This window comes from Galleria mellonella, unplaced genomic scaffold (assembly GCF_026898425.1).
Source record: "Galleria mellonella isolate WM207_F2 unplaced genomic scaffold, CSIRO_AGI_GalMel_v1 utg99, whole genome shotgun sequence".
Classification (NCBI taxonomy): Eukaryota; Metazoa; Arthropoda; class Insecta; order Lepidoptera; family Pyralidae; genus Galleria; species Galleria mellonella.
Genome location: NW_026442184.1, coordinates 2807504 through 2825773, shown reverse-complemented (window position 1 = coordinate 2825773; position 18270 = coordinate 2807504). Strand labels below are relative to the sequence as shown.

The window sequence follows — 18270 nt, the reverse complement described above, 5'->3', positions numbered from 1 at the left end:
TATCCCACCCTTCAAACCGAAACACAGCCATGCAAACACAGCTGCTTCACGGTAGAAACACGAATGGGACAGAGGTACCCAAGCAATCGACTTTTGTACATGTTATAATTATATAAATAATTATATTGGATCTCTTATTAATTTTTCTTAAACAACTTTCATGTACAGACACCGTTTAGCTATAATTTTATTATATCAATAAGATGAATTAAAAAAAAATAGACCTTTTGTACTTAAATATAAAGATATTTATTGAAAAATAATCACATCACATTTTAAAATATTTACATCCTATAATGCATAGACCCTAACATAATCGACTTGTAATGAGCTAGTGTCCTTGAACCAGGTTGGGAACCACTGGTCGCGATTGTTCCAAAAGTTGAGCATGGCTTTCGTGGCCTTATTCTGCCAGGGTTTAGTGGAGCTGTCGGGGAACTCGTGGACGCCACCCACGTCTAATCCAATGGAGATGTAGAACTGTTTGGTGATAAAAGAAAAAATAAAATATTTACTATAACTTCACACACATGACATGCCATCATAAAAAATCATGTAAAAATAACAAGCAACATTGGTCATCATAAAAAAAAAAATAAAAAAAAAATTGTGTAAACTTAAAAAAAATAATGAACGAATGAATAAATAATAATACGGGAGTAAACTTAATTAACTTTGAAAAGGTTATTTTTTTTATAACAAATCAATTTTAGTTTTATTTCAGTTGGTGAAAATACTATTTTTATATTATGTTACAGTAACTATATCCTGTGACTTCAACCGCGTGAATTAGGGGGGAAAAGGATTGTTAGTAATGGAGACTAAAAATCCCATTGCTAGCAATATACCTAATCAGGTCGACCTCCACGCGGTTCCCCCTGGAAACTATCATGGTTAATTCCTGATGAATTCATCATGATAGGCTAACTGGCCTGTTTTCATTCTCATCTATCACCCTTCACTGGTGCCCCGCCAGCGTATCCCGTTAGCGCAGGCGGGGTTACCATACCATTTTCACCCATCAAAAAAACCGCGTGAATTAGTATATAAAGTAACTTGTATGCTAAGTTAGGATTCAATCTAATTGTGATCCAAATTTTGTTTAAATCTATTCAGTAGATTTTGCGTGAGAGAGTAACAAACATCCACCGTTACAAACTTGTGCATTTAAAGAAAGAAAGAAAGAAAAATATTTATTTCGAAATATTCATACTTATACCTAACTAGCGGCCCGTCCCGGCGTCGCACGGGTGGACATTTTTAACATTTCCCTTCACTACTCTGCTCCTATTGATCGTAGCGTGATGAAAAGTATACTATAACCTGCCCAGGAGTATGAAGAACAATTGTACCAAGTTTCGTTGAAATCTGTCGAGTGGTTTTTATTTCTATAAAGAACATACAGACAGACAGACAAAAATTTTACTGATTGCATTTTCAGCATCAGTATCGATCACTAATCACCGCCTGATAGTTATTTCGGAAATATATTTCATGTACAGAATTGCCCTCTCTACAGATTTATTATAAGTATAGATAGATTAGAAATTATGCGACCAAAATGGTCACCACTCAGCTAACTGTTTAGGCATTCATACGTAACGCCTAAACGCTGATTCTGTGGTACCAATGGGAGTGGCATTAATCTATCCCTTATTTTTTGGTACTTCCAGTGTTCATGGGACGGTTATGTCTATGAATTTCCATCAGGTGGATCATCAGATCAAAAATTGGGAGATGAATTTAAAAAGACAAGACAAGAAATTAGGAAAGGATTTATATAAAACAGTATTACGAGTTATAATATTTACATAATCATCGAGGGGAGCCATAGACGTCCCTTTCAGCCATTGCGAAGCTGCTTGGACATTCTCTTTCTTCGCATCACCATAAAATCCATCTGTCGGTGGTGTCACATCTCCATATTTTTCTCCGTCAACGAAAAGGGATATACCATCTGTAATTAGCTGCTTATATCAATATAATTTTAAATAATGTAATTTTAACAATTAGTATTAGAATATATATAGGGTATTACAATTTATGATATTTTATATGATATAAGAAGGAGATAGAAGGGAAGAGGGAGACCGAGACATAGTTACATCAGGCAGATCAAGGAAGGAGTTGGTGTCGTGTCGTATCACGGGGTGAAGAGACTAGCTGAAAATCGTAGTGAGTGGCAAGAGCTCCACCGACAAGAGCGCAGCTCTTAAATGGATAGATAGATAGATATATAATATACCAATGTTATTTATGTTGTGTTCGCATGGCTGTGTTTCGGTTTAAAGGGTGGGATATGGCGTGAATTTACTGGGTACAGAGGAATAACACCTGAGTCCTCAGGAATGGCAACGCATGGGGGGTATCATGGGCGAAACAGTATACTCTGTTATGTCCATGGTACTGCTCATGTCTATAGGCGACGGTTACCGCTTTCCATCAGGTGGGCCGTCAGCTTGTTTGCCATTTTAAGTTGTATAAAAAAATTTAACTTATACCCTTCCTCATCCAATATAATAGTGTATGTCAAATTTTATAGTGACTGGTTAGACCGTTAAGGTGTTATAATGTAACGAATAAACAAACGCACTTGCACATTTATAATATTAATAAGGCTATATTCTAGTACTTACCAGGCCTCCATTCTAATGTATAGTTGTGGAAATCTTTATTCCAATGGTCAAATCCAATTTTTTGCTTAAGATTAACATTCCTGAAAATAGATGGATTTATAAGATAGTAAGTATAATAAAGCATAAAGTAAACTACTCAATAGTTATTATATCTCAAAAAATCAATATGAAGGCTCTTGATGTTAGACATTTTAATTAACAATTGTATAACTGGCTTAATGTTAAATCGTTTTATAGTATAGACGAATATCTGAACCATAATAGCAATTGACAAGAATGTATATTGAAGTATAGTGTATGTAACAATCTAAGGTAACAATTTATCAATTGCATTTCTTTTTTATTATGAATGTTAGTTTGGTATTTTATCTTATCCGTTTAATAATAATAATATTTTTATTCAAAAAACATATATATATATATATATATATATATATATATATATATATATATATATATATATATATATATATATATATATATATATACATGTTGCATAAAGTACAATTTACAATTTATATTCAACAGTCCCCAAACGAAGCCAGACCTGTATCTTGGGGAAATATATCTTGTTTAAATAAATATTATTATTTAATGGGCATTAAATTTAGGTACTCTGATATTAATTATTTAATTTTGACATACTTCTTTTACGTACAAAATAACTAGGTATTCTGGTGAAACATGTAGCTCGAAGTGTACACGACAGAACATCTAATGTAACCATGTTTAATGCAAATAAAGAATCTGAATGTGAATGTTTATCATTGTTTTATATTATATATTTCATATATATTAGTATATCTATATATACTGTAGTTTTATAAAACTATAATATTAATTTTAGTTAAGAAACTACAGTTATGTTTTTACGAATAAATCTCATTTAATTTCATATCTTTTGGTAATGTGTAATTCATTTCATTACTTTTTTTTATACAACTTAGAATGGCAAACAAGCTGACGGCCCACCTGATGGAAAGTGGTAACCGTCGCCTATAGACATGAGTAGTACCATGGACATAACAGAGTATACTGTTTTGCCCATGATGTTTGTACCCCCCATGCGTTGCCATCCCTGAGGTCTTAGATGTTATTCCTCTGTACCCAGTAAATTCACGCCATATCCCACCCTTCAAACCGAAACACAGCCATGCAAACACAACTGCTTCACGGTTGAAACACGAATGTGACAGAGGTACTCAAGCAATCGACTTTTGTACAAAGTCTCCCTCTGGTAAACTTCTATTTTCTTCTGTATTCTTCTGGTGACTTTTATTAATGTTTATGTATTATGTGTATTTCTTATGTATTATATGTATGTATAAATAAATTAGTATGTTCTAATAATTATGTCACATATTTTTCGTTCTTAAGTATTTTAACATTATGTCAATTAACAATAATAAAATCGTAGTAGAATATTTAAAAAATCAGTGTTAATTAACATATACCCTATGTTACTTGTCGAAAATGTAAACTTTTATTGCTGAAAGAATTTTTAAAGACTAGTTATTGAATTTATCCGTCACGAATAAACTTTGTCTCTGTATTTATTTATTTAATTCTTTATTGTACACACCAGTTATAAAAATATGACAGAGGTAATCAAATCTACAAAGGCGAGCTTAACTCTAATAGAGTTAGTTTTCTTCCAGCAAACAGCAAACTTTTTTTAACTTCTTTACAAATCTTTCCTGTTTGTAATATTAGTAAAGGTTAAAATTATAAAATAATTTCTAGTCACCTATAGGGTTCTGAATCGCACAGTATAGGACCGCCATATAAGGTTTTGGAGTACTCCACATTTCCTTTGACGCAGGCGACTCGCAACAGTCCTGATGCGTAACTATGAATACCGTAAATACGATCGCGAGGCTCCAGCAGGATTTCTAGAACATTAATCAAATTTAAATTACATTTAAGATAGAGACATGAACAGCACAGAACAGAACAGACAGAAGGTTCTCGAATACATTGTGAGGTCTATGGTTCTCCACATCATCATATTGTATCAGCTGTTAACCATTCATTGCTGGACATAGGCCTCCTCCTTGGGGGGGGGGTCGGTCTTGCCAGTAGTTGCCACGTTTGGCAACTAAAAATAAAATATTTCTATATCTTTTTTCTTTTAAATAATAGTAAGTACTATTACAATTATTGACAAATTTAAGTATTGTATAGGATATACGAATTAAGTTTCCAAGAATGAAATATCTGTCATAAAGACCTCATATCAAATGAAATTATGATTTTATATACGAGTAGTAAAAAGTGTAATAACAAATAACTTAACTTGGTACACCAAGAAGCAAACTTTAATTGTAGCAAAACCAGTTAATTTGATTGATAAACTAAATTAAGAAATTAATTTTGATAAAATTTATATGTAAGTACATTTTTTCAGTTAAAAAAAGAATTTTCCAAATCGCTTTACAACGGACGGGAGTTATGAGGTAACGAGCATTTATTTATTTTGGAAATTATTTGATAATAAAATATACCTGGTATCAACCAGTCACCAGTCGGCATTCTCGCCCTGACCTCCACTCTTCCATATTTAAAGCTGAACCTATTCTTGGTGTTGATCTTGGAAGTTATGACTGGGGGTAAGATTATGGGTCCGGACGCTACACGCGTACAATCAGCTGCCCCTATTGTACCTGTACATCTGACATAATAAAAAAAAAAACAGTTTTTTCAACAACTATTTAGAATAGCAAACAAGCTACAAGAGAGAACTACAAGATGTTTAGGTTGTTTTTTGATGGGTGAAAATGGTATGGTAACCCCGCCTGCGCTAACGGGATACGCTGGCGGAGCACCAGTGAAGGGTGATAGATGAGAATGGAAACAGGCCAGTTAGCCCATCATAACGAATTCACAAGGAGTTAACCATGATAGTTTCCAGGGCGAATCGCGAGGCGGTCGACCTGGTTGGGTATATTGCTAGCAATGGGATTCTTAGTCTCCATTACTAACTATCCCTTTCCCCCCAGATGTTAAGGTTAGTAATTAAACATTGCGTCCCAAAAAAAAAAACGAGTTTAATTAAAACAAAACTGGTTATTTTAGTTTAAAAATTAGACTACTGAATTGATATCGATGAAATTTCTACCGATCTGTAAGTATATCTCTTCAGATAAAAAAAATACAAATCGGTTTACAACTGACAGAGTCATAAGAAATATAACCGAATCGAGAACCTCCTTTTTTGGAAGTCGGTTGAAAAGATAATTAATTGTTGAGTTTCCTCCCAATAGATAATATTCCGAAACTACAGTACCTGAAATCACAAAATGTGAAAATTTTAATGAGTACAAACTAACATAAATTAGGTTCAGCGTGGAAATGCAGCAAGTATCCTAAGCATGGTTGGGTATATTGCTAGCAATGGGATTCTCAGTCTCCATTACTAATAATCCCTTTCCCCCCAATTGTATAGATTAAATATACATAAGACCAATAGAGTCACTGGATATATTTACAGAAGTATAAAAACAAACAAACATAGTGTACACTTGTTTTGCTTAAAAAAATATCTGTCAAAATCCTGTGAGCAAAACGTCATTTAGGTTGACTAAGTTTTCGCCTGTTTAAACAATTAGGGCTATATCTGTCTATATAATTACAAGACTATTGGGCACCAGCAAGAGTGTCTTATGGTTGGTTGAATTTGTTTGTTTACATTTCAATTAAGTTGTATTGAAACAGATCATACCTCTGCGTCAAATCCAGCTGTTGTCTCACATAATCTTCGCCGTACTTAGACTCGAGTGTTGTTGGCGTAATAATCAATTTGCCGTCTCTCACATGTACATTATCGTACAAATATACGTTGAATGGATAATCCTGTAAGTAATTATTACGCGGATTATTTTGGATAATTCGTTTTTGATTAATACTAAGCACTGTTCATTATGTACATTCGTATTGTATCTGTACATTCGAATTGTATGCTTTGTGAGAGTAAATCTATTTTATTGTCTTTGTCCTCTATAATCTTTTTTTTTTTATACAACTTAGAATGGTTAACAAGCTGACGGCCCACCTGATAAAAAGCGGTAACCGTCGCCTATAGACATGAGCAGTACCATGGAAATAACAGAGTATACTGTTTCGCCCATGATACCCCCCATGCGTTGCCAGTCCTGAGGACTCAGGTGTTATTCCTCTGTACCCAGTAAATTCACGCCATATCCCACCCTTCAAACCGAAACATAGCCATGCAAACACAACTGCTTCACGGTTGTAACACGAATAGGACAGAGCTACCTAAGCAATCGACTTTTTTCCAAAGTCTCCCTCTGGTAAAATCTGGTAATCTTATGATATAAATATTCATGTTAGTTAATTTTTTTTATTATTTCAGCTGATTACTGTCCACTGTAAGGGGAGTTTTTCCAGTAGTCGCCATGCTTGGCAGGTGGGTTGGTAAACGCAGTTAAACTTTTAGAGGTGTTTTAAGAGGAACGCTGTTGACTATCCCTCGCCCACCGAGGGGAAAGGGATTCTTAGTAATGGGGTCTGACTGCCCCATTACTAACAATATACCCTATTAGGTCGACCCCCACGCAGTTCCCACTGGAAATCATCGTGGTTAATTATTGATGAATTCGTTATGACGGGCTAACTGACCTGCTACATCCTCACTTATCATTACTCACTGGTACCCCGCCAGTGTATACCGATAGCGCACGCGGGGTTACCATTTCATTGTCATCCAGTAAAAAAAATCCCTCGTCCACCCTAAGGGCATCTTACGGCACCCACGGGAAAGGAAGGGGTAGCCCATTCTATGCCGGGGCACACACGGAAGTAAAAATTAGTACGTATGCAAAGATCGGTAGATAAACAGTAGGTGTACAATATTTTTTTGCAGTATACTTTGTTATGTCCATGGTACTGCTCATGTCTATAGGCGACGGTTACCACTTTCCATCAGGTGGGCCGTCAGCTTGTTTGCCATTCTAAGTTGTATAAAAAAAGCTGGCCAAAAGAAAATGCATGAATTAGTTGCGACAAGAGGAAACTCTTAAATACGAAGAGAGAGATTTAATTCAAAATGTATTTTGTTGCGAAATGACTTAGCGATGTTATGAATATTAATAGATTTTATAAAAATGAGTGACTGTCGTTTATAGAAAATGTCTGTAACATTTTATTTATGCAACTTAGAATGGTAAACAAGCTGACGGCTCACTTGATGGAAAGTGGTAACCGTCGCCTATAGACATGAACAGGACCGTGGTCATAATAGAGTATACTGTATCACCCATGATAATATTTAATAATATTTATGCGTTGCTATTCTTGACAAATAAAGTATTATGCCTCTGCATCCTGTAATTTCATTGCCATATCTTACCTTTTAAATCGAAACACAGCCATGCAAACACAACTGCTTTACGGCAGAAACACGAATGGGACAGAGGTGGCCAAACAAACGACTTCTTTCTTTCTTTCTTACTTTTTTCCCCTTTGGTACACACGTACGCAAATAGCTTTATACTTATTTCTATTTTTAGAATACAGTAAATAAAACTTACCGGTTCACCAGGAAACATATTTTCTGTCGTCCAAATATTGCCTTTGTCGATACCTTTGTTAAAATTATCTTCAAATAACAGCTGTCCTTTGCAGACAAAGCCGGGTACAGACACCATGGATACAGATATTTCGCAAGGATAAGTATTCTGGGAGGTGGGAGGATTGGTGACTATGGCGGTGGCTGGGGTGATAGCGGCTGGGGGTTCAGTGACCACAGCGTCGGGCTGGGATGTAGGTGCCACTGGATTTCCAGCCTCGTCGACGTAACCTGGAGGATAAAATGAATATTAATACAACGCATATATCGTCGTTGTGCAGCGAAAATTTATCAACTACAAAAAACAGATTCTGAGAATAATCGCGTTTGAATATTTTTTTACGTAAAAATCGATATAGCTTCTAAATGCTAAATGCTATCAAAAATATTTGTAGGAAGAAAACATAGCTTACAGTTTAATAAAACTGCGTGTAATGAATGAAATTCAACAGCAGTTTATTTATTTAAATTAAAATAAAAAAATCAACTTAATTAGTTTTCGCGGAGAAAGGTCCGGTAGAACTGGTACTTAGGTATTAATTGACATTCTGTAATTTCAAGAATATGAAAAAAAAAATGCTTATATTGTTTAAAATATGGCATTTCAAACCAAATGGGGCAAAAAAATAGGTTTCGCCAAAATTGTTAGTTAGTGATTTTTCGCTACACAACGACAATATGCCTATATACTGCCAGCACTGTCGTTTGGTGCCAATATAGAATGAGCAACCCCTTTCTTCCTCTTCGGTATCGCAAGAGGCGACTAAGGGAACTTTATGGTCAAGGGATGGGCAGCAGCGTCCTTTTTGAAATAACACCAAAGCCTAACTGCGGTTGTCTACTTGCCTGCCAAGCGTGACAACTACTGGCAAACCCTCTTTTATGGGAAAAGGTATGTTTAGTAATGGGCAGTTAAGAGCTGATATAGTAAAAACAAATATTGTACCCATTTAAAACATTTTATATAGACTCAATAAGTAATCCAGAGAGTTGTTTGATGCAACTACATCATTACATTTTTGCTTCTTTTTTAAAGGCGTACAGTTCTATTATACAAGTTTTTACCCTCAACTTCGTCCACGTGACTAGCTGATTGACAGAAATAATTAGTAGCCTATCATATGTCCTTCTCCATCTCACATCATCATCATTATCGACATCAGCTATTAACTGTCCACTGCTGAACATAAGCCTCCCTCTATGGGGTTTTGCCAGTAGTTGTCACGCTTGGCAGGCGGATTTGCAACCGCAGTTAGGCTTTGGAGATGTTTTAAGAGGGACGCTGCTGCCTATCCCTCGCCTTTCCAGAAAGGGGTGGCCTATTCTACGTCAGGACCACACGAGAATCACACTATCTCATATAGTCTGTGTATATTAAAAGTTTAATAACATTTAGTAGGCTAAAGTGCCAAGTGGTAATAAACAAATAAAAAATTACTAATTTTGTTGATTGAAAATTATTATGTTTAATGCCGCTAACATTAGTGTGTGTTTGTGTGTGTGACTGTCAATGTTGTTGTTGTCACTCAACAACAACAACAATAATAACAACAACTAATAGTAGCGCAATTAAACAATATAATTCTAATTAAATAACCAGTGATATGTATTAACTTCCGCATGACAACACCTAGTTCAGTAAAATATTTAAAAGACTTACTTTAATAATGTTTGAAAGAATTTTATCATTTTATCATACAGGAGCCCAATTAAGGATAGTTAGATATTTAAGACATTACCTTATTATTCATTATTAGAGCAACTTAGAATGACAAACAAGCTCATGGCCCATTTGATGGAAAGTGGTAACCGTCACCCATAGACATGAGCAGTACAATGGACATAAAAGAGTATACTGTTTCGCCCATGATACCCCCCATGCGTTGCATTCCTGAGGACTCAGGTGTTATTCCTCTGTACCTTGTAAATTCATTTGTAAATTTGGCGCGAAATTTGCTGGGAAATTCATTATAATAGAGCAACGGATCTGATTTCATCCCCACCCATCATCACGCGTTAGTACTCCGCCAGCGTATATCAATAGTTCAGGTGGGATTGTCACTCCAGTTTCAACCCTCGAACCCTTTAATGTAATTAGAAAAACTTTAATTAAAATATTCACCTGTAACAGTCCATTCTCCATTATCCTGCCGATACCCTAGTCCTTCTTTTATCACATAAGTCCAGAAGTATATCTTGTCTCCAATCTTCAACTTGGCCTGCTTGTCGTTGAAGGTCCATCTACCACCTTTGGACTTGGTGATGTCTCTAGACCAATGACCGGCTTCCAGACCTTCCATTTCCTCGTTGAGTTTTCCATGAAACGCGAAGAGTGAGTAGCCATCATCTATGCGAGAACAAATTAAAAAATTATAAGTTTTTTCTTTATTTAGAGAAATGTTCAGGTTTGGAAAAATAATAAGAGGTACTCTAAATAACTTCATTATAAAAAGAAATGCCATCAAAGTGTATTTAAAATTGTTTTGTAATTCTTGTGTGAAGTTTTTCACAGTTTTTTTTTACATATTGAAGCGAAACTGGAAATAAGGTGTTGGAAAATAATTTAACTGATTTTTTTTAATCCTATTAATTTATATTAATAGGATCATAATTAATCAGTTAAATTATTAATTATTAAATTAAAAATATTTTTAGGATATAGGATTATAATAAATCAATTGGGGTCGTCTGTCTGGGTCGTCGTACACTGCGTTTGCACGTATGGGGTCGCCACTCAAGAACCTTTCTTTCCCATCGGTTATCGGTTTTTCGAGCTATATGACTAGTCCATTGCCACATCAGCTTGCTTATCCTTCCCCGTTACATTTGTATTATTCATTATTTTCTCGTATTATTTTTACATATGTATTATTATTATTATTAACAAAAAAGTGAGAAAAAGTTTTAAAAATAATAAATATTTTTTCTTTATAATATTATTTTAGATTTCGTTTTGTTTTCTTTAAACTAATCTGCAAATAACGGTATGTAATAAACGTAACGAGAATTCTCATTTGTTTGCGCCTAGTCAATAATTCATTACTAATAGCAAATAAATGTGAATCCATTATCGGAATAGCACTGAAAAAAAAAACTTCGGTTAAGTCCCCTTACGCGGGCTTAGAGCCCCTTCGCCCCTGCCCTGCACACGCCCGGTGAAGCTGTAAAGGTCATCTGCGGTCAACAGCAAATACAGCTCGAAAAGAAAATCAAGTTTTATTTTTTACAAAATTTGTTGATTCACAGTATATTAATTATGTAAATATACATTCTTATATATAGCTACTAATAATTTATTATATTTCATATTATTTTTACACCATATATGTTACGCTTTATATACAAACCCTACAAACACTTTCTCTTATCTCGGATAAGTCCGCCTGTGTACATTTTTGTTTATAACAATAACCTAACCAAATATCTATATTTTTTTTTGGTGGGTGAAAATGGTATAGTAACCCCGCCTGCGCTAACGGGATACGCTTTAAGTTGCAAGCAATGGGATCCTGTATATTACACAAGTCTTAAAAAGATATGGTTCCAAGTTTCCACAGGAGTTGATTTTCAGAATATCAGCTACTTATTTACTTGAATTATAAATAATCCTGTTGATTTTTCAAACCTTACTACTGTATTTATTTATTTATTTAATTAACCAACAATTGATTCCACAAGATAATATAAATATTTATACGATTATGGAGCTTAGAACTAAGTGTAACAATTTTTTATAGGCAAACACAGCATATATTGATACATTTATAACAATTAGTACGGAGAAAACAAATATAAACATAGCTTACAACTATTATTAAATGCTTACCAACTAAAGTCACCATATCCATAAGCAGATCCAGCTGCACGACTCATTTTATACATTTATAGACATTTCGAACAAAAGCAATTGGACATATACTATACTATAGTATATATATATATATATATATATATATATATATATATATATATATATATATATATATATATATATATATATATATATATATATATATATATATATATATATATTTCCAATATATATACATACTATTGAGTATTTATAATCAATTTATTATTTTTCTAATAACACATTACCTGGCAGTGAAACCCTCAGACCTTTAGGCCATATCGCCTCTAACTTTGCCGGTGGCACTTCGTAGCACGAGACACATATAAAAAAACACAATAAAAATATTACCACAGTTTGTTTATACATTTTTGTCACTAATTATATCGTCATCACTGTCTAACTTAATAGAAACGAATGAAGCAGATAGCTAAGTGTATATTGCCGAGATGACCTTCTGCACTCGTCCACGATGAATGACTGACTGGCCGGATCTTCATATATCTACGTTAGTAATTAACTAGTTTTTTTTTTTTGCTTGATGTAGTGTTATTTAGAATTTGTTGCATGACGTAAGCGAATTAAGATCAATATCCAATAACAAGCGCTCAGGTATAATCAAAGAATAATATCAAGAGTCATACAATCGAATGCCCACAGCTACTTCTCATTATAGCACTGTTCGACATTGACAGGAAACTCATTCTCACACGCTTGAACCTAAATGGTCACGTACATTGTGATTTCAAAGGATTTTTTCCCGCGAACTCTCAGGCTCTGGAATAAACTCCCTGCAGATGTTTTCCCTAGAAACTACAGTTTGGGGTTCTTCAAAAAGGATATATTTTAAATATAGGTTAAATACCTTTATTATAATTTTGTATGTTAGCATACTAGATTTATAATATTTATTTGGTTTTTGCGGTCATAATGTTATAATTATTTTAATGAATGAATAAGTAAATATTAAAGTTTTGCAGGCATTCATAGGCTACAGTAACCGTTTACCATTACACGGGCTTTGCTTGTTTAGCATTTTTGTGGTATAAAAAAATCACACCATTTGTCTGGTCCTCGTGCTAGAACACCCTGTGTTCACCCTGGGATCTTATCAACGAACATTTGAGTACACATTCAGAACTCGCAAATGCGAGCTAATTCCTAAATTGGCAAGACCGGGAATCGAACCTGCGACTTTTTTAACGTGAAATAAATTACCCACCACTATGTCGCGGAGGTCGTCCACTTGATGCTTTTTTTTTAACTCGGAGTATCAAAATGACTTTATTATTTGTACTGTAATTGTTTATATAGTATACATTCACATGAAAGTAATAAATAAATAAATACATAAATATTTGTAAAAATAGAGGCATTATTTGCATGTTTCCAATGCTTTCCAGCACTTGTGTCGTAGACTCAGAATTTTCATTGCTACATAGCAGCCTTCAAAGGACAAGCAAGCTAATTGGCAATAAAAATACGTAAAATTCATTTAAGAAAAAAAAAACAAATAGAGTATCTTCATTTTATAATTACTATTCCTTTAAAAGCATAATATTTTGTTTAAATCTAAGAATAAATCTGTAATCAATAATTATTTTACAGAATATTTTTTTTTATACATCTTAGAATGGCAAACAAGCTGACGGCTCACCTGATGGAAAGTGGTAATCGTCGCCTATAGACATGAGCAGTATCATGGACATAACAGTACACACACATACTGTTTCGCCCATGATACCCCCCATGCGTTGCCATTCCTGAGGACTCAGGTGTTATTCCACCGTACCCAGTAAATTCACGCCATATCCCACCCTTCAAACCGAAACACATCTATACAAACACAACTGCTTCACGGTTGAAACACGAATGGGACAGAGGTACCCAAGCAATCGACTTTTGTACAAAGTCTCCCTCTGGTAAATATATAAACATTACATACAACATAAGAATATAAACATTTAGCGATAATAATGTTGAATTATTGATTATGAACCGTATTAATATATAGGTACAATGATTATTTTGACCTGTACACATGATAGCGTTGACCTGGCTGGACACTACCATATTAATAAGATTGTAATTAATTTAATTTTGTCTAGTTTTCTTTAAAATTGTCACAATATTATATACCGTTCTACTTATAATGGCAAACAAGCAACGGTCCACCTGATGGAAAGTGGTAACCGTCGCCTACAGACATGAGCAGTACCATGGACATAACAGAGTGTACTGTTTCGCCCATGATACCCCCCGTGCGTTGTCATTCCTGAGGACTCAGGTGGTATTCGACTGTAGCCTGTAAATTCACGCCATATCCCACCCTTCAAACCGAAACACAGCCATGCAAACATAACTGCTTCACGGTTGAAACATGAATGGGACAGAGGTGTCCAAGCCCATGTACCTACAAACCCGAATGATAGATAAAACATTCTCTCAGAACTATTGCTTGCGGTTTGCGGTTGCATTAATGGTGATCAGTGATGATCATGTTATCTTTATCACTACTTATTTCATCAGTACTGCTATTGTGGTATTATCGATTGAAGATTGTAATTAGATGTCTGGTACCTCCACAACCAGTCACGATTTAGATGTATAATTTATACTAATAGTATAAATAAAAAAGATTTGTTTGTTTGTACAGCAAAATGCTAAGCACCTGAGACCTCATTTTGCAAGTATTGCGACGACATTTTTTTTCATGTAGTTTATTATAATTTTTAACAATTTTTTTGACCCCAGTATTTTTTTTTATACAACTTAGAATGTTAAAAAAGCTGACGGCCCACCTGATGGAAAGTGGTAACCGTCGCTAACATGAGCAGTACCATGGACATAACAGAGTATACGAGTACTGTTTCGCCCATGATACCACCCCATGCGTTGCCATTCCTGAGGACTCAGGTGTTATTCCACCGTACCCAGTAAATTCACGCCATATCCCACCCTTCAAACCGAAACACAGCTATGCAAAAACAACTGCTTCACGGTAGAAACACGAATGGGACAGAGGTACCCAAGCAATCGACTTTTGTACAAAGTCTCCCTTAGAGTAGGTGTAGTCCTTCGTATACTTTTATAAAATAAATTTTCTCTCTTCTTTTTTCTATCTAAACTAATATAAAATACTTATTATTTCTATATTTATATAAATGAATATCGTTCCCTTACATATTGTTATTTTATGAATTAATGTATAGTTTAATAATATAATAGTTTGTACGTAAACAATATGTAAAAATGTAAAAATTGCAATTAAATTATCATCACAATGACTGTAAATTATGGGTATATATCTAAAAATAAAAAGATTTATTATATATAAATAATATAGAATGTATAAATAATATATAAATGACGGTGTAACGTAACGGGCATCAACAAATGTCTTTTGCATGTTTATTTCTACTCTGTACATTATGTGGTTTACCTTACGATAACCTTATACCTATGTAAATAATTGAATATAACTGCCGACACGAATTCTTCGTAAATTCTGAGTAAAATCATGAGTTGCAATCAGTAACACGGGATTCCCCAATTCTCGACAATACTTTACATCATCACCTAAGTTTAGTTGGTATATTTATTGTAGGTACATTGACCTCTAATAGATAATGATATAATATTATACATATAATATATAACATTTTAAGTACTTTCTTTTTATTTTATGTGTTTGCTTTTAATGAATTACTCAAGCTGTGCACATAATGTGATTGGATTATAACCTAGCCGAATCACAAATGTAACTATTATTTAAATTTTATTTTTAATTATTTATTTATTTATTTAATACTTTATTGTACACATTAGTTATAAAAATATGACAGAGGTAAACAAAAGTATAAAGGCGAGCTTAACTCTGATAGAGTTTTCTTCCAGCAAACCCAAAGTGGAAAGGATCATCAATGTCAGCGGATACAGCAGTGTACAATTTTTAAACGGTCAACATTAAATGAATTTTTATGGTTGTGGTTTGTTTTATGTGCCAATAAAATAAAATAAAATAAATTTTTTTTTTAGGAAAAACAATATAATATAATTTTATAATATTTTAATGTAAAAAATATCGATTTATCTTACGTGTAATTAGATCGAGAAAGCTTGACTAGTTTCGGAATCAATTCGTGACCCTTAGTCTAATTTAAAATATACATATAATATAAATATAATATACAATAAATATTTTATAATACAATATACTACAATGTATTATCATGTATAACGTAAAATGCGACTACGGAAACCAAAGTCATTAGTGTTTTAAATTTAAATTTAAGTTTCATTTAAACTATGGGAAAGGATCGGAGAAATAAACAAAATGATGTCTCTAATACTTTGGTTAAATAATAGGCATTAGTGTACCTACATTATTAGTCATATAGAAAAACTGAATTTTTTTTTTATACCACTGAAGTGGCAAACAAGCATACGGCCCACCTGATGGTAAGCGGTTACCGTAGCCTATGAACGCCTGCAATACCAGAGGTATTACGCGCGCGTTGCCGACCCCGAAGAAACCTCTTTACCCCCCTTTTGAAGAACCCCATGCTGTAGTCTATATAAATTGTCGCATTACTGAGTGTAAAGGAAGAAAAACTCGTAAATACTTTGCACCATATCATATAGTCTGCTTATTTTTACGAGTATAGGTGACGGTTATCGCTTTCCATCAGGTGGGCCGTCAGCTTGTTTGCCATTTTAAGTTGCATAAAAAAACACATGTATGCTTAATTATATACTTCGGAAAACTTTTTAACCGGCTTCAATAAAAAGGAGATTCTCAATTCGGTTGTATTTTTTTATGTTTGTTACTTCATAACTCCGTCAGTTGTAAACCGATTTAAACATTCTTTTTTATCTGAAAGGATATACTTACAGATTCGTCTCACAGAAGTTTTATCATAATAATTCTGTAGTTTAGTTTTTAAATGGGGCCAATCTATAAAATTGGTCCTATTAGATCGATATTTATTTATTTACAAAACAGATTGTCAGGCATTTTGCTTTTACTACTTCCCATGACAAAGCCTTATATAAATTATTTCATATGAACATTATATCAGTTTTTAACTGTCCACTGCTAAACAAAAGCCTTCCTTGGGGTTTTTGCCAGTACTTGCCACGCTTGACAAGTGAATCGGCAGCCGTAGTTAGGCTTTAGAGATTTTTTAAAAGGGACACTGCTACCCATCTCTCGCCCTCCATTACTCGATTCTTACGACACCTACGGGAAAGGGAGGGGTGGCCTATTCTATGCCGGGACCACACGGCGATCTCCCCTTATGGGGACTATATATTTTTTTTTGATGTATGAAAATGGTATGGTAACCCCGCCTGCGTTAACGGGATACGCTGGCGGAGCACCAGTGAAGGGTGATAAATGAGAATGAAAACAGGCCAGTTAGCCCATCATGATGAATTCATGAGGTATTAACCATGATAGTTTCCAGGGGAAACCGCGAGGAGGTCGACCTGGTTGGGTATATTGCTAGCAATGGGATTCTCAGTCTCCATTACTAACAATCCTTTTCCCCCCATGGGAGGCCCATATTCAGCAGTGGACACTAAATGGTTGATATAATAAAAATAATAATTGCCATTTAATGTTTCTCTCTTATCTAGATCGACCAGTATTTAACATAATACTGTGTAGGGAGGGAAGGGTCTGTTAGTATTGGCCACAGCAGAATATCAGTGTTTTGCTCTTTTAAGGGCAAAGCAATAAACTGAGCTGTGACCATTTTGTGTTACTATGGCACACGCATGAAGGAATGTTAACAAAGGAGATTGTTAGATTATGTATTTTGTTTTTGTATTTTTGTTTTTTTATTTGTGCTTTTTTTATTTTTATTCTTTTGTCTCTTTTGCTGTGTATTACGTGTATGTTTTTTTTTTATTGTAATTTGTGTGCTGTAAGTAATGCAAATAAATTGTCTATCTATCTATCTATCTATCTATCTATCCATCTATCTAGTAATGTGGATTAATAGCTCTATTGTTAGCAATATACTATGTTAGGTCGACCTCCCCGCGGAAAACATCGTACTTAATTCCAGGAGAATCCATCACGACTGCCTGATCTGCCTTTTTATCATTATTTATCACCCTTCATTGGTGCCCCATCAGCGTATATCGTTAGCGCAAACGCAATGTAACGCAATGTAAATAGGACTCTATTT

General features: G+C 34.3%; 1 protein-coding gene across 1 annotated transcript; it reads right to left on the bottom strand.

Annotated features, from left to right (window-relative positions):
• Window positions 1-225: 225 nt before the first annotated feature.
• On the bottom strand, window positions 226-12570 carry LOC113513310 (beta-1,3-glucan-binding protein 1). Its single transcript, XM_052903020.1, has 9 exons — window positions 12322-12570; window positions 10346-10570; window positions 8186-8454; window positions 6358-6488; window positions 5141-5307; window positions 4384-4528; window positions 2637-2716; window positions 1812-1957; window positions 226-480 (listed from the first exon to the last, which is right to left on the bottom strand). The coding sequence occupies exons 1-9, from the start codon at window positions 12440-12442 to the stop codon at window positions 292-294; spliced, it is 1473 nt and encodes a 490-aa protein (XP_052758980.1). The 5' UTR covers window positions 12443-12570; the 3' UTR covers window positions 226-291.
• Window positions 12571-18270: the final 5700 nt, after the last annotated feature.

Excerpts from the sequence above, each read along its gene's own strand:
- LOC113513310 (XM_052903020.1), bottom strand. The coding sequence starts at position 12,442 with ATGTATAAACAAACTGTGGTAATATTTTTATTGTGTTTTTTTATATGT. Across the intron at positions 8,455-10,345 it reads TGGAGAATGGACTGTTACAG|GTTACGTCGACGAGGCTGGA; the intron begins GTGAATATTTTA and ends TTTATCCTCCAG. Across the intron at positions 6,489-8,185 it reads ATATGTTTCCTGGTGAACCG|GATTATCCATTCAACGTATA; the intron begins GTAAGTTTTATT and ends AATTACTTACAG.